Source organism: Rhinolophus ferrumequinum, chromosome 27 (genome assembly GCF_004115265.2).
Source record: "Rhinolophus ferrumequinum isolate MPI-CBG mRhiFer1 chromosome 27, mRhiFer1_v1.p, whole genome shotgun sequence".
Classification (NCBI taxonomy): Eukaryota; Metazoa; Chordata; class Mammalia; order Chiroptera; family Rhinolophidae; genus Rhinolophus; species Rhinolophus ferrumequinum.
In genome coordinates this window covers 4,874,196-4,888,932 of record NC_046310.1, presented here as the reverse complement: position 1 = coordinate 4,888,932, position 14,737 = coordinate 4,874,196, and the positions used below count along the sequence as shown (strand labels likewise).

General features: G+C 39.1%; 1 protein-coding gene across 1 annotated transcript in view; it reads left to right on the top strand.

The window, feature by feature from the left end:
* The window catches only part of CDC73 (cell division cycle 73), an 84,470-nt gene extending 83,232 nt beyond the window's left edge, over positions 1 to 1,238 (top strand). The window contains exon 17 of the mRNA XM_033099607.1: positions 453 to 1,238. Within this exon, the coding sequence (XP_032955498.1) occupies positions 453 to 489 (37 nt within the window). The 3' untranslated portion in view covers positions 490 to 1,238. The remainder of the gene's footprint in view (positions 1 to 452) is intronic.
* Positions 1,239 to 14,737: the final 13,499 nt, after the last annotated feature.

Below are 14,737 nucleotides of genomic sequence, written 5' to 3'. Positions count from 1 at the left end.
AGTTCTTGCAGTCCTTAAAACAACACCAGTTTTGTAATTGGAAACATTCAGAGCAGCACATGATCGCAGTAAATCCCACTGCATCTGGTCTTCTCGTGAGGCGCCCTCTAAAATGTGTAACTTTCATGGTCTAAGTCCCTTACTGAATGTTATGGGTTTCCTCAAAGTCAGAGGTGATTATGACCAGTGATTCTAATTGATAACGTATTAAAGAGAAACATTTATTGTTCTACTGAGAAGCTCTTAGATTATAGAATTTAGTAAGTGGAATGTTTCTTCTAGCTTACTTTAGAAGACGTTATATTCCCAAAGGTTACAGTAGCAGGTTTCCAGTTTTTTAGAAAACAAAACATTGTTTCACTGTTGATTTTAAGTTAAAAGTCCACTTATTTTTACGTGTAGTATCTAAAATTTGTATAATCATTATAACCTATTATAATACTATTTTTCAGGTACATGGTAAAACATAAATCCCACTTGAGATTCTGAGTTACTTGGTTTCCCCTTCTTCTGGAAATCTGGATTAAGAAGCATGGATATGCCTTGATCTAAAGACTGAGAGTCAAGCTTTATGAATTTATCAGAAACTTACAAATGAAGAAGGTCACAGATCGATCAAAAGACCTCATTTGATGCTTTATGCTTCACAGGGATGATGCCTGTCATTCATATGAGCAAACTTTTTGGCTTACAACTATTTTTTTAATACTTGCCTTCTAGTCTGTAATGGAAATTGTATATTTTGATAGAAGTTTTTTCTCCATTGGTTAAACTAGCATTACTTAAAATTTGTTTCTTTAGAAAATAAATACAGGTTATAAATGTGTGTATATTTAGAGGTCATAAGGCTCTCTAAGCCATCTTGCTTCTGATTTTTCATTGCTCTATAATTCCTTTATTGAAAATACTGTGTTATGTATGGTATTCAATTTTTGGTTTCTGGAACTTGCAAAACCAAGCAAAGGGATGTGACTATTTTGAATGAATCAAAATGTCAATCTGTATGTATTAATATACTATATCTATACTTTTTATTTAAAAAGGAATAATGAAAAATCAAGAACAATTCTTCAGCTTTGGTTGAACCGTTCAGCCTTTTCAAGACTTCTTTACTTATATTGAATACATTTAATGAATGTACATTCTTCTCACTGACTTTGGTGATTTTAAAACTTAGAATGATATATTTCTATCTGTGATATCTTTCCACTTGAAAAATCTCAAAACTCAGATTAAAAAATGAATAGGGTATAGTACTTTTTATTTTGGGAGCTAGAGTATGATGTGTGGGAAGGAAATGTATTAGTCCTCCTGCAGGGTAACTTGAGCTTCCTTACCTTTTGTCCTAAGTCCACCTTTCATTCTTAGCTCACAGGTATGGGATTTGGAGTCTTCTGTTTCTAGGCATGTTGATGGGAGTCCTTATCTTCCATTATCTCTTAAGTATTGCTAAACTCTCCCAGGCACCAAAGAACACATTTGCTTAGTTCTCTGAACAGAAACAAGATAAAAACACTGGTATTTTTATGTGCATATTCAATATCGTATGAAATATAAAACCTATATTTTAACTTAGTAAAATATTTTACTACTTCTCTACTTTAGACAAAGTGTTGCATCCAAGGTACAATGAATGAGCATTTTCCTTGAGTCTTAATTTCACCTTTTATTACCTAAAAGCAACTTGGAACCTTCACTGCCCTAAAGAGTTTTTGCCATTAGGATTGTTGCTGATCATTCACCTTAAGTCATTTCTTCCCCATTTTTACCCTGCAGTGATTTCTCTTAGGTTAACTTTTTTTTTTTTGTAAACATTTAGCTTCTTCTATGTTAACATTTCCCAGCCTCATTTTGAAATTTAATGCTATCATAAAAATGAGAAGCACTTACTATTTATTTTTAAACAAAAAGTCCATATTAGTGGGGAATAAACAAAAGTATTTATTCATATGGAATTCACTAGGTTTTTCAGAAGATAGTCAGCATTTAAAGTTATTAGAGTTTAGGATATTTATAAGGTTTGAACAGATTCTGACTCCCCTTTCTTCTCTGTATCCTCTCTTGAAAATAAAGGAAAACTCAAATTATGTTCACATTAGAATATCTCAGCATATAAATCAGTTCTCAAAATAAATTATGTATTGTATAAACTTTCTCCGTGATGAAATAGTCAAGGACTAGAATCTGTAATATTTTAATGTGAGATTACTTGTTAAGACTACTACAAGTGGACACGAACTACCTTTCTATAAAGATTTTTAGTATTTATACTTATGTCATGTATGAAACTTACTTGATACAAAGTGTGGTTAAAATTGGGAAAATTTACTTTAAACAGGGTTTATTTTTCTATCTTGAATTTGCCTTATATATTTTCAAAGGCTTCTTGAAATGCTGTAAGGAACATTAGGAAAAGTACAAATATGCTGTGCCATGTAATTTCAGATCAGATCCTTTGTATGTATTCTCTCTCTTTTTTTTTTATGGCAGTTCAGTCCCTTAGGTCCATGCAAATAATTTAATAGCCATTAATTAAAAAAAGATTTTCAGGCAATCACTATTCATTCTCTCATGACTCCAAGTCCTACAGTAGCACCTGTCACAGTGCCTTGCACATAGTAGGCATGCAGTAAATATTTATCTACATGAATGAATGAATGAATGATGTATTTTCAATGTTAACTGATTTATTACAGAGTACTTTGACTACATGGTCTTGGATTTTGAAAATTCAGAGTTAAAGGAAATTAATAGGCATATGCAGATATTTTAATAGAAATGAAGTGCACATTGATAAACTTGTCTTACCCCTAAGTTGCTAGTAACGGGAGACCTCCTTGTCTTGTCCCCCCAGTAAAAGAAAACTCCGTCTTTTTATTCATAGGACACTCGTCTGAGTCGGGTAATAGTGAGAAGCTTGTAGGTTTCAGTCAGTAGCTCTCGACCCTGACTGCACATTAGAATCATTTGGGACTTTATAAAAACACCATTGCCTGAATCCTGATTCTGATTTAGTTTGTCTGGGACGAGACCTGGTCATCAGTATTTTTTGAAAGTTCTTCAGATAATTTTATGTTCAGAAAGGATTGAGAATGACTGGTTTAATTTGTTATTGAAGGCAATACCAGTATTAAATGTGTTTTTTCCTCCTTTTTTTTTTTTTTTTGTGGCCACCCTTTGCACTAGACCACCCCTTTATTGGTGGTGTCGGTCTATAGTTCCACGTGACAAATTTCAAGTTTTATTTATTTAATATAGGACTATTTTGCTGTTTAATATTTAAACAATGTTTAATATATTTCATTATAAAGTAGTAATACAGTTTATGATTTGTTTCCCATGTGTCCATATCCTTTACTGACTTTTTTTTAACAGCAGCATGACAACAATCCATACAGAAATAATTCATGAGGAAAATTTCATAATTTTTAAGGTAGAAGGAAGTATTAATTTCTTATCTGCCATGCAGAATTAGACAGTTTGCTTATGAAAGGAAAGAAGCATACTTTTTAATTGGTCTACACAGAAAAGTAAAAGTAAATTATTCATTTAAATAAAATTCATTATCTAATAAACAATGAAGGAAATATTTTTCCTAAATAAAAATTTTTGTGACTCCTAACAAAATTAAAGCGATGACATTGTTCTTTTTTGGAGGATGGGGTGGGGGTATTTAGTTGCTATATTTCTTACTATATAATACAACAATTCCATTTTATCAGTGTCAACAATAGAAACTGATAGGACATACGGGTGTGGCCAGAAATAATGCCAGCTTTGCCAGATGCCTGTTACCTAGGTCTTCCTTATTGAGCTACTTAGTTCATAAAATTCTTTGTGACCAACGGTAAAATTCAACAATTACAAAAGCTGCTTAAAATGAAAGAAAATAAAAAATTTAATTACATTAGCCTTAATATTACTTGAAAGAATTTTTATTCACTCAGAATTGATATTCAGCTGGTCTCTAACCATAGTATATTAACTTTAGAAATAAAAAGGGAGAAATGACCAAATTTGACTTCAGAATTGGATTAGAAGTTTTGAAATGCCTTGTCACATATGTCCTGACCACATTTGGATGTACGTTGACCCCAGATGGTATCTATATTAATATGTTGGGATAAGAACTAAGGAAAAATTGAAAATGTATAATAGATGTATAAAGAATTATACTTAGTAAATGCATAATAGGTAATACTTTCAGGTTATTGATCTGTTTGGGGTTATATGTATTATTTTAGGTAGTGTTTATAAGAGTATCTTGGGAGTTATAAATGTGTGCCATTTAAGTGAATAAAGCTAATGAAATAAACTAATTTTATTACCTAAATTTAAAAAGTGGGGATTCTATGTCAAATTTAAGTAAATGATCTGTCTGAGAATTTTTTTTCATTGAATTACATTTTTATCCATTTAAAATTTACTAAAAGCTACTTAACCTCCAAGTTTGATTATAGTGCTTAATATGGAATGCAGTTCCTGTACATGATGCGAGCACTATAAGTGATTGTTTAGCCACCAATTTGTACTGTTTCTCAAGAAAAGTGATTCTCGAATGGAGCTTAAATTTGGGCCTTGTGACCTGATAAAATGTTCTATTCATTCTGATTCCGTTTCAGTGGACTTTTACATTTCAGGTTTAATTGTAAATAAATAAAACATTCTTTAGCACATTATATTAAGAGTCTTGGACAATTCCCATCCCTACCTGTACCCTTGCCCCGCAAACCTCCCAAGCAAAAAAAAAAAAAATGACTTTTTTTTTGCCCAGAACACAAACTATTGTGGGGTAGGATATGGATGATGAAAGTCTTTACATAAAGTGATTTCTAAGATTTTTCAAGCATAGTAGTTCTCTGTTGTGGAAATACAGTTGACCCTTGAACAGAGTGGAGATTAGGGGAAAAGCCGCGGTTGAGAAAGCAAAAATAGTTTTTCACGGGGGGGGGGGGGGGGGGGGGTTGGGGTTGGTTGAATCTGCGAATGCGGTACCCGTGAAACCTGGGGAGACGAAGGGCTGTGACTGAAGAAAATCCACTTGGACCAGTGCAGTTCGTACTCGCGTTGTTCAGGGGCCAGCTGAATGCAGTGTAAGTTCACTGTGCAAACCAGTGAGTGAAGGACGGTTAGTCTCCCTGTCTGTCACTTAAACAGTGTGGAGAATCTTAGTTCTCCATGAAGGTGAGAAGCTTCGTGCTCTGCGGAGCTTGGTTCCGTTCTGGTTGAATTGCCTGTGTCCTCCTCGTAACAGAATTAAGAGAGCATCTTGGTACGCTCCATTATCTTTACAGTTGGAACGTCCTGACTTGAACGTTTCACAGTTCGAAAACAAACTGTACTCCCATGTAATCAAATCATTAACAGCGTCATCATATTAGTAATAATGTGTGAATATTCTGCAACCGCGTTTCTTTAATGAAGAGAGCTTAATGGGCCATATTGGAACTTAATTTCCATTTAGTTCGTAAGTGCCCACTAAATGTATTTTATTCTGCTCTGTTCCTTTGCTCATCTGCTCTCCCGGGAGCACCGCCTAGCTAAAATAGATACAGCATGAGTGGTAAATGCTGTTGAATTTTTCTTTAAGGCTCAGAGGTGCTAGAATGTAAATAACAGCCCGTTGCCAGCTACGCTGTTTTCCTCTCGTTTTTGAAAAACACTTTGCATTTATATTTAATTGTATAATGATCAGCATTTATGGTGACTGGGAAGACTTTTGCTCTCAATTGTGAGAAGGGTCTGTTGTCGTCTGTCTCCTGATTATTTGCAGGTCCTTTGGCACGGAAGGATTTGCGGTTTACAATTCCCTGTCTGTCATCCAGAGAATGCTGACATATTACATGACGAATATGAATAGGGCTGAGGCCATATGAAACAGAAGACATCTGAGAGATTCTGTTTATCACATTGGGATGTTTTGGTGGGCTGCGCTTCATTTGCCAAAAAGATTGCAAGTGGAAACACTTGAGTTATACAACATTCACTTGTGATAAAATACGGTAATGTGAACACACAAGACTGCCTTCATGGAGTTTAGCGTTAAAAATGTAAATATGGCGATGACATCTATTTTTTCTTTAAAATTGTGAAGTAATATCAATGTGTTTTCCTTTGAAATAGTTTGAAAGTTTATCAGGTCAGTGTGTGCAATGGTTAAGGGAGAGCCGATGAGCTTGCTTACATCTCTGTTATTTTTGCGTAGTTGGGCATCACTAACGTTTATTGCAGCTTAGACTGTAAAACAATTTTAAAGTATGTATGTGTCTTAGTTATGTGTCTTTATAATGCACCATGGAGTACAAAAAGGAAGTGTAAGGGTTACTGGAGACGACATAACTTGAGCATTAATGCAGTTGAAAGCGAGTTGATGTAGGAATTCTGAGGAGGAAGAAGGAATTATATGGGAACTCCAACTCGGTGGGAAAATACAGTAGGATCTGGGCAGCGATATATCCTTGAACACACTAGGCAGGCCTATGGTGTGGTCTTTCTCCAGCTTCATTTGCATTGGTTGCAGTTGTAGAGAAAGCAAATAGCTAGATTTTTAACTTTTGGTAGAAACAGAAGCAGGCCGGGAGTTGAAGATAATCGCAAGGTGATGGTTATGATACCACAGTACGGTCTCTGAGCTGTTCAAGGCGTGAGAGCACCGAGGTGCTAGACTGTGAGAAAGTGGATGACTCGGGAGCTGAAAGCTTCCAACAATGAGGCTGAAGATGAACCTGAAAGACAAGAAGGTGGGGAGGGGGCATGTATGAAATCACGATTTCAGTGCTAGGATAGTGATGAGAACAAGTTAAGACCTTGGCAGTGGCTGGGATAGGAGGACGAGGTCCTAGCTGAGAAGTCAAGGATTTGTGAGGCTCCGGCCCTTCATGTGAGTGTTGAAATAAAGTGAGAATGACGGGGGTGACAGGGAAGCCGGCCACAAGCCAGAGACTGATGGCAACAAGCAGGAGACCGAAAGGATCCATGCTCCAAACAAAAAGCTTTGGCTTTATAGCAAGAGATCAGTGACTGTCCATTTGGATAGTTGAAGATTTTTTTTTTAAAAAGGTGCAGATCGCTTCAATGCCCCCCCGCCCCCCAACTTGCTTTAACCAAATGAATGCGGGTGTCCCATTTGCACGGATTATGAGGACACTGCCTTACAGAGCGTGCGTTCCTCCTGACGGCCTTCCTAACTTCTCCTTGTCTTCCCCCATTTGCTCCTGTGGGAGGCTAGCTCTGTGGTTCTTCTGTAGCCCGGTGGGTGACCCTGGGGGTGGGTGAAATCTCCGAGCTCTGCACTCTTCTGACTGAAGCCACCACTCCTGCTAGTTGTGTGTCCCATCTTCCCACTGAGGGCGAGCACCGTGAACAGTTTCCAAAATGGGAACACAAGGAGGAAAAAGGGTAAGTAGGCAGACGTTTCATTCAGATATTTGTTACCTACTTCCTGTGAGGGACCAGCGCTCTTTGAATCGCTGGAAATACGGAGTGATCCAAGTGTTGGGCCGTGTCCTCCTGGAGTGGGAAGAGGGAGATGATAAGTAAATGAATAAATACGTCCGATGGGAACAAGTGATACAGAAAATGGGGCTAAGTGCTGTATTAGAGGATCGAAGGCTGCACGTAATGCCGAAATCCTCAGGTTCATGCCGAGCTTTGAAGCTGGTGAACCTGCAACGCGTGTCAGCGTGGGAGTGATCCCACAGATCATGAAGCAGAGGGGGCGCACACACTGGAATAGTTTCTGCTGAGGTGGTACGTGAACGCTGGTGCGCTCCGCGCCTTACTCTAGGGTACCCAGGCTGAGAGAAGTCAGCATGCCCCAAATGTGCGTTTTTTTAAGGATTTAGAAGTTTGCTGCCTTACTGTCTTTTTTCTATATATTTGGATTTTAAATGAAGTGTTTTAAAATTTTTATCTGGAAGTAATTTCAAATTTACAGAACAGGTGCCAGAAAAGCACTAATGGAAACCCAGGTGCCCTCTGCCCAGATTTACTTAATGTCGTTTAACATGGTTAACAGTTTGATGCTAACATTTGTTTTGTCTCTCTTTCATTTGGCCTGTGGCGTTCCTTCAGGCTATTTCCTGTATCCTTGGGACACCCCCTTCCCCCCCTGCCCCGCCCAGTCATATTTTTGAGCATTTTCTTAGTTTCTGGCATGATAAGTCTGGCAAGATTTAGAGATTTAGACTGGATCATCCGAATCATGCAATGTCATAAACCCCGTGTAAAAGCTAATCATTTTGTTCCCATCTAGTGATGACAGTTATTCAAGAGCTGCCCACACTGAGCCACCCAGCACAATCATCTGAAAAATCTATTGTCGCCACATCAAACTTGTAGCAATTGACTAAAAAAAAATCAGCTAGATATCATAGAAAGTATTTTAATAAATCCTTGCTTTGTAATGCTAGAAGTTTTTCTTTGTGTGTGTGTGTGTGAGACCCACTTTGTGTGTGTGTGTGCCTATTTTTAAACAACCTTCATAGAAATGTCATTAAATAAACAAAACTTTGGAGATAGCCTCTCTCAAAAGGGGTACTAAGTACTAGGTCTCAACACAGAAGAGTTTACACTTTATTATTCTTGTGTCTTATTAGGACACTTGAAGAAAGGTATTTGAGATTTCTTGATACATTTCTATAACTAACTCAACATCAGTAATTCATGTTACTTGTCAAATTCTTTTATCTGTCCCTTTTTATTTCACGATCATGCTTCTCTTAACATGTTTTTCTGTCAACTTGAGCTACAAGAAAGAGAAAGTTACAGAGATCAGAGAGCCTTGTCAGAGGTCTTATTTAATAGCTGTGTCCCTTGTACCAAATTATAGAAATGGTGTTTAGAATCAGTTCTTCAGAGAGAAGTCTTTTCTTTGTGTATCGTATCCTTTTTTACTTAGTTCAAAGTACTTGAGTAGTTTTCTAACTGCATCGAGGTGAACAAACATGCAGTAGTATGCTCTATTGAAATGTACTTTAAAAAAGTAATTCAGAGAGTATTTATAGATTGCTTGCCGTGCATTGTGGCACTGTGCTATTTCAGAGGTATCAGAAAAGTTCTATGATACTCTCACGAGAAGCTTCAGACTTCTGGGAAATACAAGATAATCTCAGGAAGTATTAGGTAATAGTATCACTGAGAGCTGCTGGGTTAGATCTGACAGTCAACACTGCTTACCTAGGGAATCTGCTCCCAGGCTGACTCGTGTGGAGATCGACTGGCCTCTCTCCGCTCTTCTGTGGCTGTTGGCTGGAGGCCTCAGCTCCTCACCCTGTAAGGTCCGCATAGGCTGCTCACAACAGCGCAGCCTCCTTTCCCCGAGTGACCCATGCGAGAGAGGGAAGGGGGAGTGAGGGCCCAATGAAGACGGCACAGTCTTTTTTATAACCTAATCTTGGAAGTGACGTATGGTATTGGTCACATGGACTAATTCTGCAAAAATGGTGGGGGGACTACACAAGACAGTGGGTACCAGGAGGGAGGCAGGGTTTATTGGGAGCCATTGTGGAAGCCGCTTACCATACAGGCAGGTCAGCTGCTGGAGGAAGCATTGGGGGACATTGGGGTGGTACAGAGTTTGGTACTAATAAAGCTGAAAGGAATAGTCTCGTCCATGTCTTTTGGTAAATGTAGTATGTATATAGATTTTGGCTGATTATAGTTAATGTTTTTAAAAGGCTATTATAGCTTCTTGGGTAGAATGAAATGGAAGGGAGGCAGGAGTAGGTGGGGGAGAAATGGAGAAAGGGGACTAAAGCTTTTAGGAGCTTTGTCACAACTTAGTTATTGATTGGATATAGGGGATGAAAGGAAGGCAGATGTCAATCTTGCCAGATTTTTTGAGTTGTTTAATGTGGAAAGTGGTATTTAATTCACCAGTAAGCCATTATGGTTTTAGTCCCTTGGAAACTGTTTGTGGAAGTGTCTTGAGTTCAGACTCAGCTTGAGTTCAGAACTTTGAATTTAAGAAAGTAATGATTTTAGAAAGTCACTAAAACAAGGTATAGTCATCTGCATACACTCTTTACAAAAACCTGATTGCTGTAAACTTAAGCTTATAAAATATATATATATATATATCCTCCCTAACATGGTTTTAAGTGTACTCATTAATAATATTCCACTTAAAAAAGTGTTCACGTTAAAAAACAAGTACATGAGAAAGGAATACATTTCTATTCCTATGGGCATTCACACATTTCAATTTCGTCATGGCTTGATAGAGATTGAATTATGTCACTTGATGGCTGGATATTGTGTAAAATGAATTGCTCTCAGTGCAGTTTGTTATAGACCAAAGCCTTCATCCCCTAAATTGCTACTGCAATAACTATCTTACTGGCAGTTAGCAATTAGGGCTGGAGGTGAATGCATAGAAACTCAACCACTGATTTTCCCCTGAGCATGGGTTTGGATCCAGCTGGAGAAACTTAAGCAGAACTTCTACTTCCTCTATTGTTGGAAGGAGGATTTTGTTTTTACAGCATCAGACTACATCTGGGACCTCACTGAAATTCAGGTTAATAAGAAATGATATGTGTTGCAAAGATTCCTAGAGTCCCATTTAATTATGGTTACTCTCTTTGTCTTTCCATTCTCTTTTTAAATTATAGTACACTTGTGTATGGAAAAAGAAAAGAGCTAAATTTGAAGACAGCTGTCACCTTTGTTCTGGGTTTCAGTGATTATATCCCTTTAGTATAATATCATTGAAAAGAAATGTAATTTTTTTCCTCAGCTTTAAATCCTGCAGCTGGTTGTGTTTTAATTTCATGTTGTTTTTATTCTATGTCATCCGTTTTCTGCTTTTTCTATCTGTGACACGTCACTTTTCATCCTTAATTTGTCCCTGAGATCCCTCTGAACCATGCCCTGACATGACACATGACAGGGTGCCAAGAAAATCACGAGTTATGGAAAACTTTGCTCTCATGTTCCCCAGTGTTAAAGATCCTGGGTACAGAAAGTCAGAATCATTTTCTGGAAAACATTTCTTATCTTCATTTGTAAGAGGCTGGATCAAATGTGCAATGCCCGGTTGTTGTTGGCGGGACCCCCTCTTCTTGCCACTGGATACAGCATGTTGAAGTCCCAAGACCCAGCAGCCCTTCCAGGCGTGTGGCTTTCCAGCCATCCAATCCTTTGACAGGTCTCGAAGACTCCTTAAGCCTTGCTTTCCCCGTCTATACAATCAGGACGACAATATCTGTTCTAGTGACCCTGATGGACTTGTTGTGAACAGCACACTGAGGAATGTCCGAAAAACTAAAATGCGCTGTATGAATGTACCATGAAATTGGTATTATATCACCATCAGTTGTATTCGTTCAGTTGTTGTTTTTGACTGCTTGCAACAGAGACGTGAATGAACAGTGCCGTGAAAGAGTGAATTTTATGTCTCATGGAACACTCATCGGGGGTCACTCTTCTTTGATCTTCTTGCTCTGCCACCCGTAGGCTTTTGTTCTCACTCGCGAGGTCCAAGGTGGTTTCATCACTTTGTCTACATTCCAGCCACTAGTGGGAATGAGGCAAGAGGAAGGGAGGAGGGGGCATCCTTTCTCTTTAAAAGCCACATATCACTTCCTCATCCACCATTCACAGGGCAAAGCGGGGCGGGGGGTGGGGTGGGGGGGGTGGTGCCCATCCCCGCCCAGATGCGTGGGAGGCTGTGAACTGGGGTCTTCATTGCGGCAGTCACCTCCCCAGCTGAGAATTATACGCACGATCACCAAAGAAGAAAGGGTGAGAAGATATTGGGGTACATTTCCAAATCTCTGCCATGTGAATTGAGAAGAAGAATATGAGTGAACTTGAAAAGATACATTGCAAACAGCCCGTCACATAATATAATTCCGAATTTTCTAGTAGCCACATTACAAAGTAAAAAAGAAACAGGTGAAGTTAATTTTAATCATACATTTTATTTAACCCAAGATATTAAAAATGCTTCGATGTGTAGTGAAGATAAAATTATTCATATCATGTTTTACTGTTTTTTTGATATTAAGTCTTTGAAATCAAGCATGTCATTTTTAGTTACCGCGCACTTCACTTTGGACTAGCCACACTTTAAATGCTCAGTAGCCACCTGGGTCTAATGGCTGCTGTACTGGACGGTGCAGCTCTAGAAAGAAGGACTGACAAATGTTAGATGACTGCAGTGAAGGAGAACATACATGTCATGCTATGTTCCGTGTGTTTATTCATTCAACAAATAGTTCCTAAGTAGTTCTTGTATTCCAGGCACTGTACTAGGCGCTGGGGCACAGCAGTGAACAAAACTAACAGTCCCTGTGCTAAAGGAACATGCCTCCTGGTGGGGGACGTTCAGGCAACAAACAACACACAAGTAAAGATTTAGTATGTCAGACAGTAATAAGTGGACAATAATGTGGAGAAGAACAAAAATAGGGTAATAAAGTGAAGAAACAGCCATGGATATCTGGGAGAAAATGATTTCGAACAGTGAGTACAAAGGCCCTGAGGCAGAGAGTGCTTGGCAATATTTCAGGAGCACTAGGAAGGCCAGTGTGCATGAAGCAGAGCCGGTGAGTGGCGGTTCTGAGAGGAGGTCCAGCTGCTAGGAAATGCTGGGCTACTTGCACTCCAGACTCACCAGAAGGGAAAAGGCAAAATCTCAGTTCTCCCTGGCTACTGAGCCCCACAGTTCTGGTAGGGACCTAGGAACCAGCGCCAGACCCTGACCAGGTGCAAGATAAATTCCACTTGGCATATGTCTCCAAGCCTAGGGACAGTGACAGGACTAGGGTTGGTAGTGGTGCACAAGTGTGTGGAGATGGATTCGCTCCATTTGGCCAATGGGTGTCCTGGGGCAATGACCCGTCATTCTTACACAGAATTTCAAGCGGTAGCAAGGACCGAGTACTAACACTGAGGCACCAGGTGCACAGACGCATTATGAAAATGTCAAGACCCAGTGTCCTGACGAGGTCCTCCTACCCCAAAGAACCAGAAATAGGTGGGGGTGGCGGTGGTGTGAGGACTCTTCAGAGGCAGGGCAGTGAGGCGGAAGCCCTCGGCGCTTGGGGAGCATCTGACCGCGGTAAAGGGGCCTGAGGTCCACGAAGCACAGTCTGGGCGCTGGTTCTCAGCCCTGGCTCTGCCTTAGAACCAACTGAGGAGCTGTCAACACACCTGCTGGACCAGCCGCACCGGACACTGATTAAAATCATACTCTCTGGAACCATATGGCCCTGTTAGCTGAATCGGACAAGCACGTAGACCTACCTAAAGTGACACAGTACTTCGGGAGGATATATCCTAGATCATCAAAATAAGTAGATAAATAAGTAAATAAATAAATACTTCTTAAAGCCTAAAAAAAAATAAATCATAATCTGCAGAGTTGATCCAAGCAGCAGTTGTTTTTTAAGCTCCCAGGTGATTCTAATAGCCCAGGTTGCGAACCACTCTTCCAGGAGAATTGAGCAACGCAGGCAAGGAATGCCGGGAGCAGTGGTGAAATGGAGTTAGAGCTGAAAAGATCTGAGTTTGGTCGAGTCCACGGATGAGGGGCTGACTAGAGTGAAATGTTACATGCGAATTTTCCACGGCTTTGGGGGTGTCGGCTCCCCTAACTCCCGCGTTCTTCAAGGCTCAGTGATAGTTCATCTAAAGGTAAGGGGACGTTACCCCATTATAGAGTGTTTTTAGCCAAAAATAGGCGGATGCCATGCTTCCTCATGATTCTGGCTTCTTGGAGTTTCTTAATGAAATTTCTAGATGTCTTTCTTGCCTGTAACCTTTGTTTGCTCTCGTGTTTGCCAATGAGACCAACTGTCCTGGTTGAAGCTTTGAGGAAACGATATTTTTCTAATTGTTTCATTTTATGAAGTGCTCTTACTTGTGAAAAGGAAGGTAAAGATAAGTAAAGGGAGACCGTTTGGAGTAATTTCATTGCTGGATCAGGCATACTTAGCTGTGTTCTAAAACCTTGTTTTAGTTATTTAAAAATATTTTTCAAATGAGATAGGCAATGTGTGTAAAATGAGACCAATACGGTAAGAAATGGATGCTATTTTGCTTGGTTTGCTTCATTTCGTTCATTTAGTCAGTTCCTTGACTTATCCTGAATTCCTGGTCTCATAGTGCTGTGCCAAGCATTATAAGAACCATTAGGAAGACAAAGATGAATAAGGCTCTCTTTGTCGTTAAGAAGCTGGTGGAAGAGACAGAAATATAGAGAATATTAAACAATGGGAAAGAACAGTCACAGAGATGATATACACAGGGTATTAAAGATGGGACATAGAATCCGTGGAGGCTTCTGGGAGGAAATACCAGCTTTCGTCTAAAAGGATAACTATAGGTTAACCTTGAAACTACAAAAGAGAAGCTGTTTTAGGGAGAGAAGGAGAATTACCTTTTGAATCATTCTATTTTAGATGCAGGAGAAAAGAAATGGCTGAGTGCCGGGTATATGCAGAGAAGTAACTTACGACTTCTGTCGGTATTGGAATCACATATGAATTTATAATGCCTTAGGAAAAAATGGAGTCTGAGAATTACTGCTCAGGGTTATATGTTCTGAGATGTGTTTTTTATTAGTATTCTTTATATACTTCTCTTTTTTGATGCTTTATGTACAGAATAGAGCTTTCTAGGCAGTTCCAGGTACATTTTCATAATAATAACAAACATTTATTGAGTGCTTACTACATTCAGACCCTGTTCTGAGTCCTTCTGAAGCATTAACTGATGTACTCCTCGCACC